The 25,640-nt window shown below is 38.1% G+C and overlaps 1 protein-coding gene across 4 annotated transcripts in view; it reads right to left on the bottom strand.

Moving 5' to 3' along the window:
* pam (peptidylglycine alpha-amidating monooxygenase) overlaps positions 1 to 25,640 on the bottom strand; it is a 97,858-nt gene that overhangs the window by 1,537 nt on the left and 70,681 nt on the right. For 2 of the 4 annotated variants that reach the window (XM_694344.6, XM_005155504.5), the window contains exons 15-25: positions 25,185 to 25,487; positions 20,639 to 20,768; positions 18,755 to 18,871; positions 18,580 to 18,652; positions 16,009 to 16,219; positions 12,997 to 13,200; positions 10,271 to 10,389; positions 7,074 to 7,173; positions 5,861 to 5,914; positions 3,549 to 3,866; positions 3,402 to 3,464 (exon numbers count right to left, since the gene is read on the bottom strand). In XM_694344.6, coding sequence (XP_699436.4) covers positions 3,402 to 3,464; positions 3,549 to 3,866; positions 5,861 to 5,914; positions 7,074 to 7,173; positions 10,271 to 10,389; positions 12,997 to 13,200; positions 16,009 to 16,219; positions 18,580 to 18,652; positions 18,755 to 18,871; positions 20,639 to 20,768; positions 25,185 to 25,487 — 1,692 coding nt within the window. The remainder of the gene's footprint in view (positions 1 to 3,401; positions 3,465 to 3,548; positions 3,867 to 5,860; positions 5,915 to 7,073; positions 7,174 to 10,270; positions 10,390 to 12,996; positions 13,201 to 16,008; positions 16,220 to 18,579; positions 18,653 to 18,754; positions 18,872 to 20,638; positions 20,769 to 25,184; positions 25,488 to 25,640) is intronic. The other 2 variants (XM_068223889.1, XM_009305106.4) reach the window with 1 other exon arrangement.

Raw genomic sequence — 25,640 nt, 5'->3', positions numbered from 1 at the left:
GTGTGCGAAAACTGATTTAGAAAATAGCCTTTTCTACAGTAGGTCGATATGACTAGGAACTATACTCTCATTTAGGCGGAACACTTTTAGCTTAGCTTAGCATAAATCATTGATTCGGATTAGACCTTTAGCATCTCGTTCAAAAATGAGTTTTAAATATTTTTCCTATTTGAAGTGACATTGAATTCTACGACTGGTGTAAAATGAAAGGTTGGTAATTTCTAGGTCAATATGGATAGGAACTATACTCTTATTCATGCAGGAGCACTTTTAATTTAGCTTAGCATAAATCATTGAATTGAGTGGTTCGTTAATATCTCGCTCAAAAACAAGTTTTAATATTCTCCTAATTGAAGCTTGACTTTACTGTGGTCACATCGTGTACTTAGACTAATGTCAACTGAAAGGTTGCCATTTTCTAGGTTGATATGGCTAGGAACTATATTCTCATTTAGGGTAGAGTAATTTTAGCATTGCTAAGCATAAATCATTGAATCGAATTAGACCATTAGCATTTCGCTTTCAAAGTAGTTTTGAATATTCGTCCTATTTAAAGCTTGACTTCTGTAGTTACATCGTGTGCGAAAACTGATTTAGAAAATAGCCTTTTCTACAGTAGATCGATATGACTAGGAACTATACTCTCATTTAGCTTAGCTTAGCATAAATCATTGAATCGGATTAGACCATTAGCATCCAGCTCAAAAACAAGTTTTATATTATATTATATATATAAATTTCTAGGTCAATATGGCTAGGATTTATGCCCTCATTCAGGCGGGAGCACTTTTAGCCTAGCTTAGCAATAATCATTGATTCAGATTAGACCATTAGCATCTCGTTTAAAAATGAGTGTTTAATATTTTTCCTATTTGAAGTGACATCGAGTACTACGACTGGTGTAAAATGAAAGGTTGGTAATTTCTAGGTCAATATGGATAGGAACTTTACTCTCATTCATGCAGGAGCACTTTTAATTTAGCTTAGCATAAATCATTGAATTGAGTGGTTCGTTAATATCTCGCTCAAAAACAAGTTTTAATACTTTCCTAATTGAAGCTTGACTTTACTGTGGTCACATCGTGTACTTAGACTGATGTCAACTGAAAGGTTGCCATTTTCTAGGTTGATATGGCTAGGAACTATATTCTCATTTAGGGTAGATTAATTTTAGCATTGCTTAGCAGAAATCATTGAATCGAATTAGACCATTAGCATTTCGCTTTTAAAGTAGTTTTAAATATTTTTCCTGTTTAAAGCTTGACTTCTGTAGTTACATCGTGTGCGAAGACTGGTGTAGAAAATAGCCTTTTCCTAAAGTAGGTCGAAATGACTAGGAACTATACTCTCATTTAGCTTAGCTTAGCATAAATCATTGAATCGGATTAGACCATTAGCATCCAGCTCAAAAACAAGTTTTTATATTATATTATATTATATATATATATTTCTAGGTCAATATGGCTAGGATTTATGCCCTCATTCAGGCGGGAGCACTTTTAGCCTAGCTTAGCAATAATCATTGATTCAGATTAGACCATTAGCATCTCGTTCAAAAATGAGTTTTAAATATTTTTCTTATTTGAAGTGACATCGAGTACTACGACTGGTGTAAAATGACAGGTTGGTAATTTCTAGGTCAATATGGATAGGAACTATACTCTCATTCATGCGGGAGCACTTTTAATTTAGCTTAGCATAAATCATTGAATTGAGTGGTTCGTTAATATCTCGCTCAAAAACAAGTTTTAATATTCTCCTAATTGAAGCTTGACTTTACTGTGGTCACATCGTGTACTTAGACTGATGTCAACTGAAAGGTTGCCATTTTCTAGGTTGATATGGCTAGGAACTATATTCTCATTTAGGGTAGAGTAATTTTAGCATTGCTAAGCATAAATCATTGAAACGAATTAGATCATTAACGTTTCGCTTTTAAAGTAGTTTTAAATATTTTTCCTGTTTAAAGCTTGACTTCTGTAGTTACATCGTGTGCGAAAACTGATTTAGAAAATAGCCTTTTCTACAGTAGATCGATATGACTAGGAACTATACTCTCATTTAGCTTAGCTTAGCATAAATCATTGAATCGGATTAGACCATTAGCATCCAGCTCAAAAACAAGTTTTATATTATATATATATATATTTCTAGGTCAATATGGCTAGGAATTTATGCCCTCATTCAGGCGGGAGCACTTTTAGCCTAGCTTAGCAATAATCATTGATTCAGATTAGACCATTAGCATCTCGTTTAAAAATGAGTGTTTAATATTTTTCCTATTTGAAGTGACATTGAATTCTACGACTGGTGTAAAATGACAGGTTGGTAATTTCTAGGTCAATATGGATAGGAACTATACTCTCATTCATGCAGGAGCACTTTTAATTTAGCTTAGCATAAATCATTGAATTGAGTGGTTTGTTTATATCTCGCTCAAAAACGAGTTTTAATATTTTCCTAATTGAAGCTTGACTTTACTGTGGTCACATCGTGTACTTAGACTGATGTCAACTGAAAGGCTGCCATTTTCTAGGTTGATATGGCTAGGAACTATATTCTCATTTAGGGTAGAGTAATTTTAGCATTGCTTAGCAGAAATCATTGAAACAAATTAGACCATTAGCATCCCGCTTTAAAATGAGTTTTTAAATATTTATCCTATTTGAAGCTCCACTTCTGTAGTTACATCGTGTACTAAGACCAACGAAAAATGAAAGGTTGCTATTTTCTGGGTCAATATGGCTATAACTATACTCTCATTTAGGCTGGAGCACTTTTACCCTAGCTTAGCGTAAATCATTAAAGGGGATTAGACCACTAGCATCTAGCTCAGAAACAAGTTTGAATATTTTTCTTATTTAAAGCTTGACTCTTCTGTAGTTACATCATGTAGAAACACTGGCGTAAAATGAAAGGTTGCTATTTTCTCGGTTGATATGGCTAGAAACTATACTCTTAATCAGAGGGAAGCACTTTTAGCTTAGCATAAATCATTGAATCGGATTAGACTTATTAGCGTATATATAAATGCAAATAACCATTTTCTCAAATAAATGTGTGTAAGTAGACTTACTGTGCAGATATACAAACAAAAAATAAATATACACATACTACATAAACACCACGTAATCTTTATTTTGGATGCTAATAATATCAATGATATTGCTATACTGCTCAGTGATTTTCGGTTTTGTTCTCCCCCCGCTCTTTAGCGGGATCGGGCGCGGCGGGTAGAAAACGGGGCGGGTCGGGCAGCGGGACAACAAGTGCTTAATATAAGCGGGAGCTATCGGGTTCGGGCTAAAACCTGGCGGGTGCGGGCGGGAGCGGGATTCAAAATTTAGTCCCGCGCAGATCTCTAATCTAAACTACTTTGGGAAAATCCTTTATTCTCTTACCTCTGATTTTGCCCAAGATTCCTCCTGCTGACCCTGAAGGCTCCAGCTTCACCTGACAATCATCTTAAAAGGAGAAACAGATCAAAATCAGTCCTGCAGAAAGCAACACAGAGGAAAGAGAACGAACAGAAACAAAAAAGCAGTTACCGCTGTACATCCTGCTCTTCTTCCAGCGGATGAAGACCCCGATGGCGATGACGCTCACCAGCGGGACCAGCAGGAGGCTTGTGATGACGGCGGGAGACACATTCTGAGCGCTCTGATTGGCCACGCTCTCAGGGCTCTTATTGGCCACACTCTCAGGGCTGTGATTGGCCACGCTCTGCGGAGGCTCTTTCTCTTTCGGAGCTGCCAGCGGCTGCTGATGCGGAGACACTTCTTGGATCTTCTGCACAGCCGCCTCCACATAATGAGGGGGAATCTTGGGTAACGGCTTCAGCTTGGCCTGCACAAACGTTTCTGTTTCTAAAATGAAAGGAAGGAGAATATTAGATGACTATAGATTTGGGGGATGCTTAGTTCTCATGAAAATTTGACAATCTTCATTTATTCATCTTAGTTACTGTATTTATCAGCCACAGCGGAATGAACCACCAACTATTCCAGCATATGTTTTACGCAGTGGATGCCCTTCCAGCTGCAACCTAGTACTGGAAAACCATACACTCTCATCGACATTTGGACAGTTTAGTTTATTCAATTCACATATAGCGCATGTCTTTGGACTGTGGGGGAAACCGAAGCACCCAGAGGAATATAGGCTCTTTTTACAACCTCCGTGAAGTAAACACATAAAAAAGATGTGTAATTTTCTGTAAACGTAACTCATCTTTAACCAGTTAAACTCTGCTGCTATTTTATGATTTCCGTCTGAATTTTGCCTACCCAAATTTAAAAGCTTCCTAAATCCACATGCAGAGGTGTAAATGCAAAAAATGTGGTATCATTTTAAAGAAAACCCTTTGAATTTTCATAAAACACTACTGAAAGTGTTTAAAATAACTAAATATGTTGTGTGTGTGTTATATAAACCCCTAAAAAATTTGATGCTTTTTGTATTTTTTTTATAAACTCAAATTTGAAAGTGTACCTTTTAGGTTCTGTGTGGTCTAGAGTGCTGTAATTAATTTTGGTGGTTCCTGCACATGTCTGTAATCATAGGACAAAAGAGAAATGTCTCCACCATAATCTATGCAAAATTTATTGTATTCCAACTGATGAGAGGTGCTGTACAAGCCACAGGGAGCGGTCATTGTTTTCATATTTCACTATTCTTTTGTTTGATCAAACATTATTCACTGTGTTTTAACCACGTCAGACATATAAAAGGATTACTTATGCACATCACCTCAAAAACAGAGGAGAATGGCCCTGAAGCGCACAGCATAAGGTAAGAGATGACTCCTGTCTGTGCTATCTGGGGCTGCTTATTGATCATAAATGTATTGTTTTCACTTCTGCGCCATGGAAACACCGCGATTCATTCGACAACTGTTTGATATGTGAATATAATTCAGTAAAAAGAATGCTAAAACCGTATGACTACCGGCAAGAGCTTTCATTTGAGCTATAACTTGTACATGTGTCATATATGAACCATATGAAAATGAACCAATGTTCAATACCCAGCTCGGGTATCCAAAATACTGTGTATTTAAGTGTAAATAACTTTTGGTATGGTAGAATAAAAACCAAAGTGATGTATATGTGCATAAAATATAGATTCTAAACTATAAAACGAATCCACTTACGGGGGTCTGGTGCAATGGTAGCCCTTTAAATCTTAAAGCGAAAGTCGATGACGTCACGGACCCGGTGCCGGGTACGCAGAGTTTAACTGGTTAAAAGAACAATCCACTTTTTTTTTTGGAAAGATATTACAACTGCCCTAGACTTAAACATTTTAGTTTTTCCCTTTTTTGAAGTCGGTCGAATGGATTAAAAAATGTAAAACTAAACTGTCTTAACTCTAGGGTAGTTAAAGGACATCTGTGTAGTTGGCACCACACAAAAATAATTCCCCAAAACTTTGCTATTCCTTTCTGCTGCTTTTGTGCTGAACTGTGCTGCTAAAATGAATGTTTGTGGTAGTATGATGTCTGAGATTTTGAAGATTATTTATTTTTTCCGTGTGACTAAAGAAGATTTGCTTTTTGCATCTTCTCGACATGTCAGCACAAACCACAGATGCATTATGCAAATTTTCTAAGAAAATACTGGAAATACAACTCAATTCAGGCAGATTACAGTCACAGTACAGATTTTACAGTCACTACTTCTCTCATTTCTTACCAGTAGTTCTGGTTTTTTTTAACTGTGGACAACTGTGGGATGCTTCATAATCAGTGAGATATTCAGAGGAACAGTAAACGTTTCTCACTTCAGTCAAGAGTGTTTATGTACAGCTGCTGGTGTTACTGGCACTGTCTGCAATAATGAACACAATCCAGATAACTTACCTTCGATTTCTTGGACCTCGATTCCACCCTTTTTAACCGAGCGATGTTCTGCCTCTACAATGACAATTTGTTTTTAGAAAAACACACACAGTGAAAATGCACTAGTCATTTTAAAAAGCTAGTTTGACGTAGAATTAAGTTTTCACTGTTTCAACTTCATTTTATTAGGTTTGTTGAAAAAGCTATACGTCAGTTTAATTACAATAACTACACTCACCAGGCATTTTATTAGGTACACCTCACTAGTACTGGGTGGGACTCTCTTCTTCCTTTAGAACTGCCTTAATCCTTCATGGCATAGATTCAACAAGTTACTGGAAATATTCCTCAGAGATTTTGGTCCATATTGACATGATAGCATCACGCAGATGCTGCAGATTTGTCGGCTGCACATCCATGATGTGAATCTCCCATCTACCACATGCCAAAGGTGCTCTATTAGATTGAGATCTGGTGACTGTGGAGGCCATTTGAGTACAGTGAACTCTAAACCATTCGAATGTCACAGAAGAAATCAACGTTGGCATCAACAAGGCATTTGCGCCCACAGAATTGCCTGGATATTTTCTCCTTTTCTGACCATTCTCTATAAACCCTAGCAATGGTTGTGCATGAATATTCCAGTAGATCAGCAGCTTCTGAAACAACCATGCCATGTTCAAAGTCCTGCCATGTGATTGGCTGATTAGAAATTTGTATTAATGAGCAGTTGGACAGGCGTACCTAATAAAATAGCCGGTGAGTGTAGAAGTCAGTCTTTTACTTGAAATGACTTATAAAGTTAAAAATTTAGATCAGCAATATTATTAATTTTAATTTATTTTTACAGGGTAAGACAAAACAAAATTGTTTATTTTTAATAAACAAATATCTTGTTTACAGTTTATATTTTCAAAGACACTGAAATATCCAAATTTTTTTATATTAACTAGTGCTGGGCAAAGATTATTTGCGATTAATTGCATCCAAAATAAAGGCTTGTTTTGACATAATGTATGTGCATCACATATACACATTCATATACACATAAATACATGGAAACAACTATACAAAACATTTTTGTTACTTAGATATTTTTTATATTTTATATCTAAATACAAGTAAACATTTCTCAAATTCATGGATGTTTATTTAATAATACATAATAAACATACACCATTTTTTTGGATGCGATTAATCATGATTAATTTTTCATTTATATATCATAACTTACTTGCAGACTGAATGAACTTCATTACAGAATCTGCTGCTGCGTCTCCAACAAACACAGTCCCATCTGCTGTCACAACAATGTCATGTGGTAACTTAAATACCTGAAAAACATCAGAACAAGAAAGAAAATGAGGAAACAGATCTGTAATAAGACAACGTGTTCAACATGATCATACAGTAAGGGTTGAGAAAATTATCCAACTAAAGCATTATCAATGGTTTGCTGTGTACTAAAGGATATTAAATGCAAGACCTTAGGGCTGCACAATATTGGAAATATACAACATATTGGTTTTGTTTTCCTGTGATATAGATAGAGATGTAAATATAATTTGACCAGATAATTTGGATCATTTATTTGATTGATTGGGGTGTTTTCGTAAGGGTGTGAATTATGTAGAAAAAATAAAAAATTGCAGGCAAGAATATTTACAACAGAGCAAAGAAACAATTAAAATAAGTGAAAATACTGATTAAAAGATCATTCCTTGGATTTACTAAATTTGTTTTAATTTAGCCCAAATAAATTGTTTAAAACCCCTTACCTTAAAAACATGAAGTTGGACATTACTAAATTAAACTTGTTTGGGTAAATTCAACAAAGTTTCCCTCTGTTATGATAATACTTTGGGCAGCATGGTGGCGCAGTGGTTAGCACGATTGCCTCACAGCAAAAAGGTCGCTGGTTCAAGCCTGGCTGGGTCAGTTGGCATGTCTGTGTGGAGTTTGCATGTTCTCCCCGTTTGAATGTGAGAGTGTATGGGTGTTTCCTGGTGTTGGGTTGCAGCTGGAAGGGCATCCGCTGTGTAAAACATATGCTGGATAAGTTGGTGGTTCATTCCACTGTGGCAATCCCCAGATTAATAAATGAACTAAGCCGAAAAGAAAATGAATTAATGAATTAATACACATTTTATGCGGCAGATGCCCTTCCAGCTGCAACTCATCTCTGGGAAACATACACACAGGGCCGGAGCAAGCTGAACTGCCGCTCTAGGCAAAGGACGATCACGCCGCCCTCAAACCGAAAGTGAAAACGAAAATGACCGGTTATCAAAGTGAAGAACCCTATTCTGCCGCCCTAGGCACGGGTATAACTGGGGACGCGGGTGGTGCGGGAGATGTTTGGATGTCGCCCTCTCTATTCTGCCGCCCTTGGCGCGGATATAACTGTGGACGCAGGTGGTGCGCGAGGTATTCGGATGTCGCCCTCTCTGCTGCCCTAGGTGCGGGTATAACTGCGGAAGCGGGTAGTTCGGGAAGTGTTCGGATGTCGCCCTCTCTATTCTGCCGCTCTAGGCGCAGATATAACTGCGGAGTGTGGACACAGGTGGTGCGCGAGGTGTTCGGATGCCGCCCTCTCTGCCGCCCTAGGGGCGGGTATAACTGCGTTCGCGGGTGGTGCGGGAGGTGTTCGGATGCCGCCCTCTCTATTCTGCCGCCCTAGGCGGCCGCCTAGGTCGCTTCTATGGACGCGCCGGCCCTGCATACACACACTCATTCATACACACTTATACACTACTGACAATTTAGCCTACCCAATTCACCTGTACCGCATTTCTTTGGACTGTGGGGGACACCGGAGCACCAGGAGGAAACCCATGCGAACTTAGGGAGAACATGCAAACTCCACTCAGAAACGCCAACTGAGCCGAGCTAAGTGACCCAGCGACCTTCTTGCTGTGAGGCGACAGCACTACCTACTGCGCCACTGCGTCATCCCTCATCTATTTTCAATTGTTTATTGAAATCACATTGTGATATCGATGCCAAAACTATATATTGACAATACATATACAAGACGCAGAGACAAAAATAACCACCCGACGTGAAGTGAAGGTATCTTCAAGATTGCACAAATGAATGAATGCTCCCGCAACTGCCACTAACTACAGTGTGTGGTTACTGTTCATTTTGGAGGGAATCACATTCATTGAGAACTATGATCACAACTGACTGGAACTACATCTGCATTAAACAACTTTATTGCACAACCCTCCGGCCAGTCAAGAATTTCAACTGACACTAGAATAAGTAAGGAGGAGCTTTGATTCATGTCAGGCGGATCTTTGCCTTTGCGACATGCATTAAAAATCCTTTAAAGCACAGCAAACTGTTGATTATTCCATAGTCAAGGTATATACAAGTATTACTCTGAGTCTTAACAAGACAATATTTGATCAAATTTTCATTAGTTTCAACATGCTAGATCTACCTGCTTTGAATCAGTCAAGAGAGAGATTCTGTGCGAGAATAAATGACACAGGTATTTCTAATAGCTCATAGTCACATGTGCTAGCTTTTTATAAATATTTGTAACCATATTTGGGGCGAGGCAGTGGCGCTGTCTCCTCACAGCAAGAAGGTCGCTGGTTCGAACCTCGGCTCAGTCGTCGTTTCTGTGTGGAGTTTGCATGTTCTCCCTGCCTTCGCGTGGGTTTCCTCCGGGTGCTCCGGTTTCCCCCACAGTCCAAAGACATGCGGTACAGGTGAATTGGGTAGGCTAAATTGTCCGTAGTGTATGAGTATGTGTGTGAATGTGTGTGTGTGTGTGTGGATGTTTCCCAGAGATGGGTTGCGGCTGGAAGGGCATCCGCTGCGTAAAAACTTGCTGGATAAGTTGGCGGTTCATTCCGCTGTGGCGACCCCGGATTAATAAAGGGACTAAGCCGACAAGAAAATGAATGAATGAATGTAACCATATTTGTGAGTTGGCTGGTCTTAATCAGCTCCCTGGTGAAACACACACATCTGTGTTCTCCAGATTACAGAGACAAATAAAGTCTACATCATCTGTCACCTAAGTTACTATGTTTACTAGTACAGTTTGATTTATTTGGAGCGACGATCGAAACTGACTTGCGCATTAAACAATTTTATTGCACACCTTCCAGCCAATCAGAATCAAGGATTTCAACAGACACTAAAATACAAAATCAATACATAACAAGTAAAGATATCTGCCTATGGGAATGAACATGCATCCTAAAGCATGTACAGTAGTAGTTGGCCACATATTAAAGACATCACTATATGTAGAGTATGAAGAAACCGAGGCCTTTACTGTACATGTGCAACATGTACACCAACTAATAAACAACTCTCAGTTACATCACAGCTCCTCTTGATTGTTTTGAGCAAATCTTATGCTCAGCTGAGTGTGCACATTGTATGTACCGAATGTGCTGCAATCTGTACCTGTGTGTCTGGACTGAAGGAATCCAGGATTTCCTTGCTTGAGTAATTGATGACAAACCCCTGAAGAGGTGCAGCCTGACCGTATGGAGGTTCTCCGTTCACAGCGTAGAGTAGGCCACCTGAAGAAATAACAGTAGAAAGATGAATACACATTTTGTTAGAAATACTTATATGCTTTACTTGTTTGTTCAAATAACTTCTATTTTCACTTATAGCACTTCATCTTTGCATTGATATTTAATAGCTCTTGTTTAAACACAGGGCGAAGCAGTGGCGCAGTAGGTAGTGCTGTTGCCTCACAGCAAGAGGGTTGCTGGGTCGATCTTCGGCTCAGTTGCCGTTTCTGGCTCAGAGTTTGCATGTTCTCCCTGCGTTTGCATGGGTTACCTCCCAGTGCTCCGGTTTCCCCCACATACATGCGGTACAGGTGAATTGGGTAGGCTAAATTGTCTGTAGTGTATGAGTGTGGGTGAGTGAGTGAGTGTTTGAGGATGTTCCCCAAAGATGGGTTGCGGCTGGAAGGGCATACGCTGCGTAAAAACTTGCTGGATAAGTTGGCTGTTCATTCCGCTGTGGCAACCCCAGATTAATAAATGCACTAAGCCGACAAGAAAATGAATGAATGAATGTTTAAACACACTATGAATCCACATTTCCAAGGATTGTTAGTCTGCATTAGTTAGTTCAGCTGGAGCCAGGAACACTTCCCTAAAGACATTATATTTGAACAGCATCTGCGCTTATGTTAGTCTTTTTTATTTTTCCATTATCCATAATCCTGGACCAGGCCGTATTCTAAGCAGCTGCTGTGGTGGTTATGGAGGAGTGGAGAGAATGAGATTGATCCTTGTAAGATGCCAGTGACAGACGAGTCCTCGCATTGATCCTGAAGGGCCAGCCTGTACACTAGCTGGTGACCTCTCCCACCTGCAACTTCTCCATGATGGACGTCCAAGCGCTCTTCAGCCTCCGGCGCCTAGACTGCAGCTCTGCACGAGACGTTTAGCTACAGGAGAAATGGTCGTGCCAAACTAAGCCTGGTTTCTCTTGTGGTTTTTTAATTCTTCACTTTCGCCAATTGGAGAAGCTTTTTCCTCGCTGCTGTCGTCACTGGCTTGCATGGTTCGGGACCCGTGGAGCTGCGCATGGATAGATTTGCTCTTCAGTGTTTGGACTCTCAGCAGTGAATATTAAACCACACTGAACTGAACTAAACTGAACTAACACTGAAAACTGAAGTGACACTGTTTCAATTTACTATAATCTTCTATGTGATGCTGCTTTGACACAATCTATATTGTAAAAGCGCTTTACAAATAAAGATGAACTGAAGTGAATTGCCGCTCTGTAATTTCTCCTTTGTACTCCAAATGTAACACTGGTCATTATGGCCAAACAGTTCAATCTTAGTTCCATCAGACCACAGGACATGTCTCCAAAAATTATTCTTATTCCCAGTGTAATTTAGCTAACTGTAATCTGGCTTTTGTTGTTGATTCTGGCTTTCCAATGTTGTCTCACAGGGAAGCAGTGTGTTTGAGGTTTTCCTTAAATACTATTCTACAGTAGTGCGTCCAATTCACTCCATTATTGTCAATTAGCCAATCAGAAACTTCCAAAACCTTGACACCATCATCTGAGCTGTTTCAGAGGCATAATAATCTTATTGTATGTAAACTTGACTTTCAAGAAAAGTTATAACAATTTCTCAAAACATCTCTCTCATTATTCTGCTATTAAGCATAACAGAAACTAATGTGATAATTCTAACTTACCTAAAAGAGAAAAAGTTTAGTCACATTAACATCTGACTTTTTTTTTTTTTTTAAATGGTTGTGTGCCTTTTTATACAGTGTATGTAAACTTCTGGTTTCAACTGTATGTACATTTCTAGCCTATTAAAGGCTTCTTTCTCATTATGTAGTTAATAACAAAAGATATAGGCTACTATCTGTTTTTGGTTGTGAGACTTAGTTTGGACGAAGTTGTCGGCGATTCTTCCTATTGTAAAGTCATGTAATGTGAAACCCCCGGTTGCCAATCCATCTTGCAGTGTAAACACAGCACCAACGAAACGCTACTCCACAAAGTCATGAAGTGTGAAAACATCTAATAATAATAATATTAATAATAATATTAATTCTTGTTTACATTTCTATAGCGCTTTTCTGGGCACTCAAAGCGCTTTACACAATGGGGAGGAATCTCCTCATCCACCACCAGTGTGCAGCATCCACCTGGATGACACCACACACCACACACCAGCTGATTGGTGGAGAGGAGAGAGAGTGACGAAGCCAATTATAATATGGGGATGGTTAGGAGGCCATGATGGACAAAGGCCAATGGGCAAAGTTGGCCAGGATGCCGGGGTTAAACCCCTACTCTTTTTCAAAGGACATCCTGGGATTTTAAAGGACCACAGAGAGTCAGGACCTTGATTGAACGTCTCATCCGAAAGACGGCGCTCACTGAGCAGTATAGAGTCCCTGTCACTATACTGGGGCATTAGGACCCACTCAGACCGCAGGTTGGGGGCACCCTGCTAGCCTCAATAACACCACTTCCGACAGCAACCTAGCTTTCCTCTCATCTGTGACACGACTACTTTGAAAATCATGCAGTCAGAACTCGGCATAAGTCTAATCTCAACATGAAATTTCAACTTGCAATGCATAATCAGTACAAGATCTCACAAACACGCATCCTTCTCTCCTCATGCTCACCTTGAGCAGGTGAGTATGCAATGGCGAACACTTCTCCTCCAAACACGTCTTTCTTGATCTCCTTCACAAACTCGCCAGTATCTGCCATGAAGCACTGGATCCGCCCATTGTCTCGATCCGCCACACACAACTCCCGTTTATCCGGCAGGAATGTCAGGCTGTGCGGGATCCGGAACGGGACACGTCGCTTCCTGTCCGAGGAGCCTTTGCCAACAAAAAGAATGATTATTAATCAGAAATGAAAGCTGAAACTTACTTAACTGTTTACAGTACACATCAAAGAACTGGTCATTGTTAAAGTATTATATGTGACCCTGGACCACAAACCAGCCTTACAGTATGTTGCACACGTATACAGCAGGGAAAATAAGTATTGAACACGTCATGATTTTACATGAGAATAATATTTCTAAAGGAGCTTTTGACATGGAATTGAGATTTTGGTAAAAACCCAAACAATACGGACATAAAAATGAAACAAAACAAATAAAATCCGAAAAATAAGTTACGTTTAATAACAATGAAATGACACGAGGAGAAAGTACTGAACTACTGAAATGTGTTTAATACTTTATACAAAAGGCGTTTTAGTGATGGCAGCTTAAAGACGCCTTTCATATAGAGAATGAAGTCAAATGAATTGCTCAGATGTGATTTTGACTTCAACAGAGTGTAAAAATCTTGATGGTTTAGTGGGTCTCATCCATCAAATCTGAGCTTTAATTAGTATTTTCTATTGGATTCAGGTCAGATGATTGGCTGGGCCATTCTACAGCTTGATTTTCTTTCTCTGAAAGCATTTGAGAGTTTCCTTGGCTGTGTCTTGAATCATGGTCTTGCTGAAATGTCCACCCTGGTTTCATCTTCATCATCCTGATAATATAGATGTTGGACTGAAGCTGCTGATATTAATTTACACAGAAGAAGGACAGAGGGTTGCTGAAGAACAACTGAGAGATTTCAGCTGCTGTCTGGGCTTTCACTGCCTTACCACACCTCCCTTTCTTCATGTGTTCAATACTTTTTCACCGCGTCAAATCATTTTATTGTTCATTCATTCATTAATTTTCTTGTCGGCTTAGTCCCTTTATTAAACCGGGGTCGCCACAGCGGAATGAACCACCAACTTATCCAGCAAGTTTTTTTTTTTTTACGCAGCGGATGCCCTTCCAGCCGCAACCCTTCTTTGGGAAACATCCACATACACATTCACACACACACTTACACTACGGACAATTTAGCCTACCCAATTCACCTGTACCACATGTCTTTGGACTGTTTGGGAAACCAGAGCACCCGGAGGAAACCCACGCGAAGGCAGGGAGAACATGCAAACTCCACACAGAAACGCCAACTGAGCCGAGGTTCGAACCAGCGACCCAGCAACCTTCTTGCTGTGAGGCGACAGCACTACCTACTGCGTCACTGCCAACATCTGGGCAAATTTTTAAGTCAACAGCACCTTTAGAAATATGTTTTCTGAGAAAAATGGATGTGTTCGATACTTATTTTCCCTGCTGTTTTTTTTAGAAACAGACAAAAATACATCATTGTAAGGGCCAAAATAATTGATTTTGCTTTGATTCCAAAAAAAATATTAAGTAAAGATCAAAGTCCAAGTTTGATTAAAGATCAAAGTTTTGATTATTAATATGTATTTCATGTTACGGCTGTAGCCGTATATTAGTGGTATTTTTGTCTTTCGTTCTTTCTCTTTCTCTCTCTATCTTTCTTCATGCCTGTCAATTCTGTTAGGTCCTCCTTCATGACAGCTGATTGGTCAGGAAACCCGTCCATATGAAAAGGACGCCAGGAAGAGCGGAGGAGAGCGCACTTTTCCTTTGATCTTTCCTTTTATTTTTGTAGTTTTTGCTTAACTTTCGTTTGGGTAAAATTGTTTTGCATTACTTTTTGAGAACTTTGTACATTTTCATTTCGTTTGATTTGTTTGTTATTTTGTGGCCAACTCCTTCCTGTCTATATTGAGCTATACCTCCTCAAGTTCACTCTTTTCTCAGAGTAAGGTGGATAGGCAAGATGTCGTACGACTTCCATTCCGCAAACACGTAGGAAATGTGTTGATAAAGACATCAGGTAAGAGGTGAACGCCATCTTTTTATTTATTTTATTCTATTTTACAGTATTCTACATGCTGAAGACCTTTTCTTTTCTTTGATTTGCATCTGTTTCTAGAGAGGTAAGGTGTTATTTATGAGTTTGAACTGTTTTGTTATATTTCTTTCTTTTGTTTGGCTTTACTATCATCCCCTTACTCCTGAGTTGAACAATTTTTTGATTGATACTTTGTTTGAAATTGCTACTTTATTACATCCTTTTTATTATTGTAAATATTTCTCTTTTTTGTATGTCTATTTGGGCATTATTCTGGTTTCCACTTCTACATTAAATCACATTTGTTGGCAGTTCTGTTGTCAGTGTCTTTTGCTTACACCATCAAATTGTGAAATTACCACACCTTTTAAATGTTATTCCTTTTACCCCAGGTAAACCAGGGGGTGTCCTACCGGGGGTGTCCAAACTGTCCTAGAGAGTTTAGCTCCAACCCTAATCAAACACACCTGTACCAGCTAATCAACCTCTTCCTATATAATATAAACTTCTTGGCAGGTGTGTTAAAGCAAGTTGGAGCTAAACTCTGCAGGACACCGGCCCTCCAGGACCGAGTTTGGACACTTCTGTGGACTAACATCAAAGAGGTTGTAACATACAGTTAGAGGCGATATGCTCAATATTTAGACTTTTTAACCCTCACATTCCAGATAACACATACTGTAGTCATATCTCAAACAGATATTCTCCAATCCTTACAACCCATACATCAATGAAAAGCATATTTATTCAGCTTTCAGGCTATATTTACGTTTTAGTTTTAAAAGAATTGACACTTATGACTGGTTTTGTGGAGCATGATCATATATACTTGTTACACAGAGTCTGACAGAACTTTCCACACATTCTTTTTGAATATGAAAGCGAGCATCCAATGTGTACCTGCTCCCCAGTGTGAAATGTATTTGCCCTCAGGTGAGAACTGAAGGATCCTGGAATTGCAATAGCCATCTGAAACATAGACGTTTCCAGTAACAGGGTCTACGGCCACATCTGTAGGCTGGCAGAAATGCTTCTTGTCACTTCCTGGTTCAAAAGCTTCTCCCAAGACCAGAAGCTGCTGATCTTTGCCGTTGCCGCTCAGTTTGAATACCTACATATGGAGAAACGAGTGCTGTTAAATGATCAATCACAACTAATCATTACAAAATAAATGTTTGTGTTGACAATTTTGTGTGTACCATGTATATTTATTATGTATATTTAAACTCAAATATACACAGTTAAAGTCAAAATGATTAGCACTCCTGTGAATTTTTTTTCCCTCAAATATTTCCCCAAAAATGTTCAACCGAGCAAGGAAATGTTTCACAGTATTTCCTATAATATTTTTTCTTCTGGTAAAATTCTAATTTGTTTTATTTTGGCTAAAAATGAAAGAAGTTTTTTTATTTTCTTTTAAAACCATTTTAAGATCAATATTATTAGCCCTCTTACGCAATATTTTTCTCATTGTCTACAGAACAAACCACTGTTGTACAATGATTTGCCTAATTAACTTGCCCAATTAACCTAGTTATGCCTCTGAAGGGCTAATAATTATTCAATTGTGTGCATATATATATATATATATATATATATATATATATATATATATATATATATATATATTTTTTTTTTTTTTTTTTTTTTTTTTGATAGACTCAAATAAAATAAATTTATTTTGAGAGAAAACCAACTTTATTATACTTGCAGGAGCAAGTATGTCAGTTATTATTGCTTAAATAAAAGAGCTGAAACCATCGTGAATTATACATATTTGTACACTAATTCAAACCCATAATGTACCTCCAAAGTTTCTACAGGTTTCACCAAATTTAAAACTTTTTAGACCTTTTTAAGATTTTAGACTTTTACAGGGCAAAACACTAAGGATTTTTTTAAATGGCCGGTGGATTCTTTTTTTTTTACTTTCCCTATTAAAATTGAAATTTGGCCATTTCTTAGCCACATATTTTAAATAATGTGTCAAAACATAGTCAGTTATGTTTATTATATATTTATATACACATTTTAGTTTCAAAAAATGTTTAAAACAAATGACATTTTGAAAGCTGGGAGAAAATTCAGAAATAATGCTGCTGAATGCTGTATTAATGTCGAAATATTCATAGAACATAGTTTACTGTTTTATTCTCAGTATTTTAATCACTATTCTTGCTTTAAATCTCTCAAAATATTAAATATATAAGTTCAAGTCAGAATTATTAGCCCCCCTTTGAATTTTTTATTTTTTAAATATTTCTCAAATTATGTTTAACAGTGCAAGGAAATTTTCACAGTATGTCTGAAAATATTTTTTCTTCTGGAGAAAGTCTTATTTGTTTTATTTTGGCTAGAATAAAAGCAGTTTTTAATTTTTTTTTTACATTTTAAGGTAAAAATTATTAGCCCCTTTAAGCTATTTTTCCCCGATAGTCTACTGAACACACCATCGTAATAAAATAAATTGCCTAATTACCCTAACCTGCCTAGCTAACCTAATTAACCTAGTTAAGCCTTTAAATGTTACTTTAAGCTGTATGGAAGTGTCTTGAAAAATGTCTAGTCAAATATTATTTACTGTCATCATGGAAAAGATAAAATAAATCAGTTATTAAAAAATGAGTTATTAAAACTATTATGTTTAGAACTGTGTTGAAAAAAATCTTCTCTCCGTTAAACAGAAACTCCGACTGTGTAAAAAAATATTTTATTTAAAATAATTTATTCACCATCAACATTTATGCATAAATACATGGAGAACTTTTAAACAAATGTCACTGTAAAGATGTAAAGAAGATAATCAAACCATATTAGCAAATAGAGTTCATCAATTTTACTCTTGTTAAACGTATTTTGGTTTTGTTTTTTAGATGGATTAAGGGTTGTTGTGGCTATTGGGAAGCTTTACATGGACAAAGAAAAATTAAGACCTGTTTAAAAGACACACAATGCCACATATCAGAAAATTTAAGACTTTTTAAGGCCTGCATTTTTAGACATTTAAGACATTTTAAGTCTTTTTGTGACATCTGACACCCTGACCTCAATAATGTCCACTTAACGGCTACAGGATACCCTTAATGCACTTTGAGGGCTGTTTAATATACAGTAATTCCCACGTCTCTCCAGAAGATGGCATCCGAAGCTGAATCAGCCATCATCCATTTTCTAAAGTTGCATCCAGAATATTATCCAACAGCCATGAATTCATTTTAAAATTGACTAGTTTAATTCAGGTTTATAAATATCAGATCAATATTTTTATTACTGCCTGAGCGTCAAGCTTGCTATGTTTCAGTGTATTACATTGAAAACAATGTAAAAGCAACAGCACTTCCAGCACACTCATATTTCATTCACTGCTTTAAGCGGACAAATAAATGGATTTATTTAGGCAACAGTGAACAAGAGTATATGATTTCAAACACCTCCAATAACTTAATTCAGCTAAAAAGTGCGTGTCTTCACCTGATGAAGTGCTACATCGGTCACCCAGTAATTATCGTCATGATCAGTAGTTATTCCATGTGGCAAATAAAACCTGTTTTAAACAAACAAACATTTGATTTAATAACAAATGCGTAGAATTAGGGACAGAAACAACTGCATTACTCCACATGCAAAAACAAAAACATTAACTTACATGTTTTTTCCTGAAGCTTTGAGCACTTTTCCTTTGACTGAATCCACCAGAAGGATTGTGGATTGTTGAATCGGGCCTTGATCCCTCAGCTGGTAGATGGCGTTCATATTAAAGGAGCTGCAGATTCAATTTGACTTGATTATAACCACATATTGCAACATTCACAACTTCAGTGGAACAGTGCACCTAAAAATAAACCACACACCTAAAGTGCTTTCATCAAAACATTCACTAAGAGGTGCTTTTCTTAAGAAGGGCCAAAAACAAAACTTGATTGAGGGTTGTTGATCAAAGGTATTTAGGTAATTTCCTAATTTATTTTATAATATTCAGAAATAAATAGCAAAAAATACTTTAATTGTATTACCTAATGAATTAAATCTTTTAAAGAGCCCCTATTATAGGTTTTTTAAAATGACCTTTCATGTAGTGTGTAACACAGCTCTAAGTGAAGTGAAATATCCAGCTAAGGCTTAAATCTGTACGTGTACAGTGTTTAAAACTATTGATTCATCTATAAAAGAGTCGACTCATAGTGCTTCAAACGAGTCGTCTTGATAACGAGTCATTAGGTGTTTCGCCATGACGTACTAACGAAACCAAATTATTCACGTGAACGCGCAAACCCGGGAGATTTGAAACCTGCGGCCCCGCCCTCTAACACAAACACACATACACACACACACACACAAACACACACACAAACATGCCGGTCGATTGAAGTCACACTGCAGATGGATATTATTGAGTCTCTACCCAAAGATGAAACCTCAGCATAAGCAGTTGGAAACTACTGGAAACTTCTGGAAACTACATGCTACAAAGAATACTTCGTTTGTTAAAGGAAGGATCAGTAAAGACTACTGATCGGACATGTCAGGACATGGATCAGTTTCTTCCTCCATTTCTCAAGTGTAAGTATGTGCGATTAATGTTGTTGCCTCGTTTGCTCTAGCTTGCAAATGTATTTAGTTGTGATTTGTTACTTGTAACCGCGTGTACTGTTTTAGGTTAATTCGCTATATTCTCATATCGCGTGCAAAACGCGACGTGTGCCGTTTTGTTAACGTTCCCATGGAGGAGGGTAATATGTGTGTGTGTGTGTCTGTGCATGTGTGTTGTCGTCCGGAGGAGGGTTATGTGTGTTTGTGTGCGCGATGTCGTCTGGAGGAGGGTTATGTGTGTGTGTGTGGACGTGTGCGCGAGGACGAGGGCAATGTGTGTGTGTGTCTGTGAAAAGAGCAGAATGTGACAAGCGAGGAGATCTCCTCGCCAGTTCTTGGGAGTTTTTGCTCAATAAAATAGTTAGTTGTCTGTATTTTCAAGTTATTGTCTGTGTTTACATTCATCCACTGGCAGCTAAACTCCACGCCTTACACTATCGAGCGTGCATGCACTGTGACTACTTCAGACTTCTTGTCTGTCGCATAAGGCAGTCAGTGTCGACCAATCGCAACAGACTGTCATCGGTCCAATCAGCGCAGATTAGCTTCGCGCTAAGGAGGGGTTTGGAAACAAATTAATGACTGGATGATTCATATGGGAGTCGCTGGGATAATTAGGTAAAAATAAATGCAGATTATAAGACCATGAACCACCTATTTCACAAAGAGGCATCATTTACATTATATTAGGACATACATGTCTTGATACCCAGGTTTTCCTTTAAAGCACAACAGCTAAGTTTTTTTTAATAGCTTAATTAGCTATTTAATAGTTTTATTATTAAATAGTTTTATTGGTTTAATTTGGGAAGAACAATCACTAAAAAGGTCAGTATTCATGATTATATTTCTATGTACCAGTACTGTGTATATTTTCTCTCAGCGCCTTTGGTTGAAGAATGCTTGAATATTTGTAATGTGTGTAAATTCCAGAACGTACTCAATTCCCCAAATGTGATCGCCTCGGTGGAAAATGACCAGGTCACCGTTAGAGTTGAGAGCCAGACCAGAGACCTGTCCGAGCTGCAGATCCGCCTCAGGCCAGTCTGACACCTCCACCAGATGGGCACCTGCACACAAACAAACACACACAATGGAACTGTCAATTAGATGTGGAAGACCTACATGAACAAAGTCATTTTACAGTTTTTTTTTTTTTGCGACATGTTTTGACATGTTTTCGGTTTCTTTACTGGACTTTGAACTGTTATTGTCCATGGAGTATGAGAGAACTTGAATTTAAAATATTAAAGGAGATGAATTGAGATCTTTTGGATTAGCTAATCCTTTAATAGTTTTTACACTTGATTTACATAATCTGTATGCACAAGTCTGATCTTCTGATCATATTTCAGATTTTTATTCTTTATGTATTGAAGATGTGAGTTTCACAAAATCAGTGAAGTTATCACCTCATTAGTAACAAATATAAATACATATTTTAGTAATAAAGCCATCTTATTTACACAGTTTACGGGGCAAAGCTTGAATGCTACTGAATATTTGTTTGTGTGTTTAATTTGTTATGGTCCAGCTATTATTATTATCATTATCATATAATGGGTCTAATAATTTAGAGGGGCTAAAAATTCTGACTTCAACTGTGTGTTTTCTTGACATTAATTATTATGTCTCTTTCTTTGAGGCTAACTCTGCCTTGCACCTGTGGCTAATCCAGCATTGTCAGCTTTATAATGGGAAGCTGAATGTGCGTGTGGCTCTTTGTTTTCAAACAAAGCTGAGAATCTCTATGTCTCTTGCTGTCCTGATGAGGGTCTGAGTGTCTTGTGCAGCTGCCGCTGAGGAGCCATGCCAGTGTTGTTGGTGCTTGTTTTCATTCTATGTTGATCGATGTTATGTTAAGATTGAGTTAAAGTAAGTAATTTCATTTTCTTTTAGGCTTAGTCTCTTTATTAATCTGGGGTCGCCACAGCGGAAAGAAGTTTTATAAGTTTTATATATATATATATATACACATTTAAAGAGTTCAAATGCCAAAACCTCTGAAATTTTCTTCTAAAATGAGCATTTTTTTTCAAGCTCCTATGTGTATGCTCAGTAAATACACTCTTAGGGCAAAAAATAGGGTCTTTGCATTGCCTTTAAAGTGAAATAACAGAACAAAAACATTGAAGGCTGAGTATAGTTCTGTGTCTCGCACCATTTGAATCACATCCAAAATCATTAGCTTAAATTGGAGCTAACAACTTAAACCGAAAGCCCCGCTGCTTTACAAAACAAATAACTTTATATATGGAACACACACAATATTTTACACAACTACGAGCAAACTTTTTAACACATTTGTTATAATTATTTTACCAATGATGCAGCATGGGGAAATCCCCAAATTTGCAGTAACAACAGGACTGGTCTGCAGAAGTGCTTCTCCAAAAGCATAGATTTGCTCTTGACTTTGTAGGGGACAAACATCCCTGGAGCACATGCATTGAACAGCACAAATCTGCGCTTTTAAAAACATTATTAAAGTTCCTCATAATAAAAAATAAACACTTAATAATACAAATAATACATGTCCCATGCTGCAGCAAGTCAATTTGCATGACTTTACTGCAGTCGATCTTTGAGGAGGCATTTATGTAGAGAAAACTTAGAGAGGTGCGTGACACAAATAACCTGTTTTATCCAGAATATTGTTTTTCATAATCATGAAGGCCAAAATCAAATGTATATTTTTTGGTTAATAGTATTACGTTAAAATCATAGCGAACTTGACTTTGTGCATGCGTAGGTTACAAAGGTTGATGGAGCATTATTTTATTTTGAGGTCGATTAAATTATTGGTAGGGACATTTTAGTAACTGGTGGATATTGGTGGGGCCAATTGTATTCCCTTGGGCTTCTATGCTATTCATCTGCTTCGCAAGCGCCATGCACCTCTTCCTCTAGCTCTGCACCAAGTGGACTGATTTTTACCAATGATGACGCGATGCACTAAAGTAAACATTTTAAGCAGACCGGTGTAATCATACGCTTCAGGGAACAGCCAATGTTATCAAAACACACGAGTCTCAGTGTTATCATTCGTGTTAAAGGATTAAAAGTGTGTTCATTTTATTCTTTTATTATCCAGTGGTTTTTCCGTGTACCACTAGAGAGAAGCCTGCGTACCACTAGTGGTACTTGTACCGCAGTTTGAGAACCCCTGGACTCGTGCATTAGTACATTAATTTAGAAGCAACTAAACTGTGTACAGTGTGCGAGCACTCAAACAATATAGCCCAATTCACAAATGGCATGCAACCTTATTACATTTAAATTTAGTCTTTTAGAAGACACTTTTGTCCAAAGTGACATACAATTGAGGAGGTATTCAGTAACTCAACACCAAATACACAAAAAAAAGTGCTATACAAAGCAACTGTTGTTGCTCAGAGAATTAAGTGCTAAAGTGAGGAGGTTTTTTTTAATAGAGAGAATAGTGTTTCTATAATAGTGAATAGAATAGTGGTTTGTCAAGCCCACTTACCTGTGCAAGGCACACTCAGAATTGAACAATGTTTTGAGTAGTGGTGGGCCGTTATGGCCATTAAAGTGCTGCATTAATGCGAGACTTTTATAGGGTGATAAAAAAATATCGCAGTTAATCTATTCTCAAAGTTGAAATGACATCTGGGTCTATTCTACACAAGCTATGATGACTTTCACTTTGAGATTTTAGCGCGGATGTATACCTGGCCGAATTGCACTGTAGGTGGCGAGAACGAGTCTTCGAACTGGTGTGTATCCCGACTGTGAAATTACTACATCAAAGTGATGTGCTAACATGGATGCAGTTCACTAGAGTGAAATGAATGACGTTGAACGAAAGTCAAACCGGTGAGCCGTCTGAAAAAAAAAGTGCCTTTCTGAATCAAATCAGCAGGATTCCCTTCTGTGTCTTTCCCTTACTTCGAAGACACTACTGACTACGTTTACATGGACATCAGTAATCTACTTATTTGCCTTAATTGACAGTGATATAATTAAGGTGTTTACGTAAAGTGCTTTCATATAACAGTTTCCTGTAATTTTGGATGACTTTAACTGCAGTTCGGCAGTTTTACATTGACTCATGAATATTTCATTCATGCCCCTGTGACAAACTAGGGTATAAGATGTAAGTGGAGGACTGGTGGGAGTGTTTTGGAATTTAATAACGCATACCAAATGGAAGGAAAAAACTTCAGCAATTCTCAATGTGTGTGTGTGTGTGTGTGTGTGTGTGTGTGTGCGCGGTCTTTTACTGAAGGCTGTGTGTGTGTGGATTTTGTCGGAAAATATGGCGAAAAGTCCTACATGACGGTAATCGTTTGATCGCGGTGTTTACATCAATAATGCCACTAATATATGCATATTCCACATCTTAATTTAATTTCTGTTTAATTCAGTCATGACTTTAGTCGGATTAAGGTGATCAAAACTGAGCTTATGTAGGCCTACAGTTCAAAATTCATGTTTAACGGAATAAACAGTTAGTAAACACAAGTTTGTCTTATTGAACATAATTTATTTCCATCACCAGTTTTCATAGTAGAGTAGTTTCTCAAGCATTTTGTGATGCATTTTGGAAACAGGAGATGAGCCCCTGGTCTAATGCGCCACCTGGCTTGAGAAACCTGTTCTCAAAGTCTTACTTTTAGTCATTTTTTAGGTAGCAAACATATTCAGAATGCCTTCGGCAGAATTCAAATGAGCCATTTTAATCTAGATTAATTCCAAGATTACAGTGAGATTAATCTAGATTAAAAAATAATCTATGCTAACATATAGTTTTGAGGTTGTCATCTGGTGGGGAACAGTCTTTAAAATTTAAAAACATATCAATCCATGTGGTCAAAGTAACTGCCTGCAAAGCACTGGGGAAAGCTACAAAAATCCACTCCATAGCAGACTCCCAAGAACCCAATAATCTCCCTGTTCTTAAAACATAGAAGCTTTGAACAAACTACAGTTTGTTGCCCAGACAGAGCAACAGTAAATGTGACCACACCTTTACAGTTCTGAAAACCTTTGAAATTGAATAAGCTCTCACGAAACAAGAATTTCAGTAAATATAATGTGAAAAAGTAAGAGCTGAATACTCTGAGCATGTACCTTTATCATAAGGGGAAACCAAATATGTGTGCTGATGGTTCATCTAGCCTGCAGAGGTGTTTTTTTACCAGCTAGATGAAAGCAAAGCATGTTGAAATCTATTCTCATGTTTCCCGCTCAGACATTAGAGAATCAGTAATACCACATGCTCAAACACTGCACACTTAGCAAACACTCAGCACAACCATGAGTATAAACGATAGCAGTGAGATGGATGGAGGCAGGCTTCAAATGGAGAACAAATGGATATGTGAGAGACCAAGTCACGTCTTAGCTGACACTGCGGCCCATGTGGTGAAAGCTCACTGTCCACACAACACAAGTGGAGACACTTGATACATTGACGTCCTTGCTTTTAGTCGGCGTAAACAAATGAGGCCGAAACCCACCTTGTTGGTCCCTTTGAGCCGCCCCTGTGGTCGGCAGTCTGGCGGGAACAGTCCTGCTCCTCCAGGGGCTGACAGTGGACTCTAATTGGTGAAACTTGTGCACTCTGTCTCTCGCCAGAATTGCATCTTCGTTTGTTTTGTAGCCTAAACGTGGCCGGCCCAGGTCTTTTTTCTGCATTATGCTATCAATCTCTGCCAGCAGAAGAGTCTGGGCTCGAGCCGCCTCTGAAGGTTTGTACTTATGTATGCGGACATGGTCCTCTCTCTCCCCCAGCAGTTTAGAAAGAAGGGAATAGAGGTCACCTGCACAGGAAGAAACAGAGGAGGAAAAGCGGAAAGACAAAAGAGGAATGGTGGTGTGAATAGAAAAGTGAGAAAGTCATTCGAGTGGAGAAGGGGAGGTTGTGCTGGTGGAGTATTGAACATAATCAATGGGGTGGGTAAACATCGTCATAC

This window comes from Danio rerio, chromosome 10 (assembly GCF_049306965.1).
Source record: "Danio rerio strain Tuebingen ecotype United States chromosome 10, GRCz12tu, whole genome shotgun sequence".
In the NCBI taxonomy this organism is placed as follows: Eukaryota; Metazoa; Chordata; class Actinopteri; order Cypriniformes; family Danionidae; genus Danio; species Danio rerio.
This window is presented reverse-complemented; position numbering and strand designations above follow the sequence as displayed.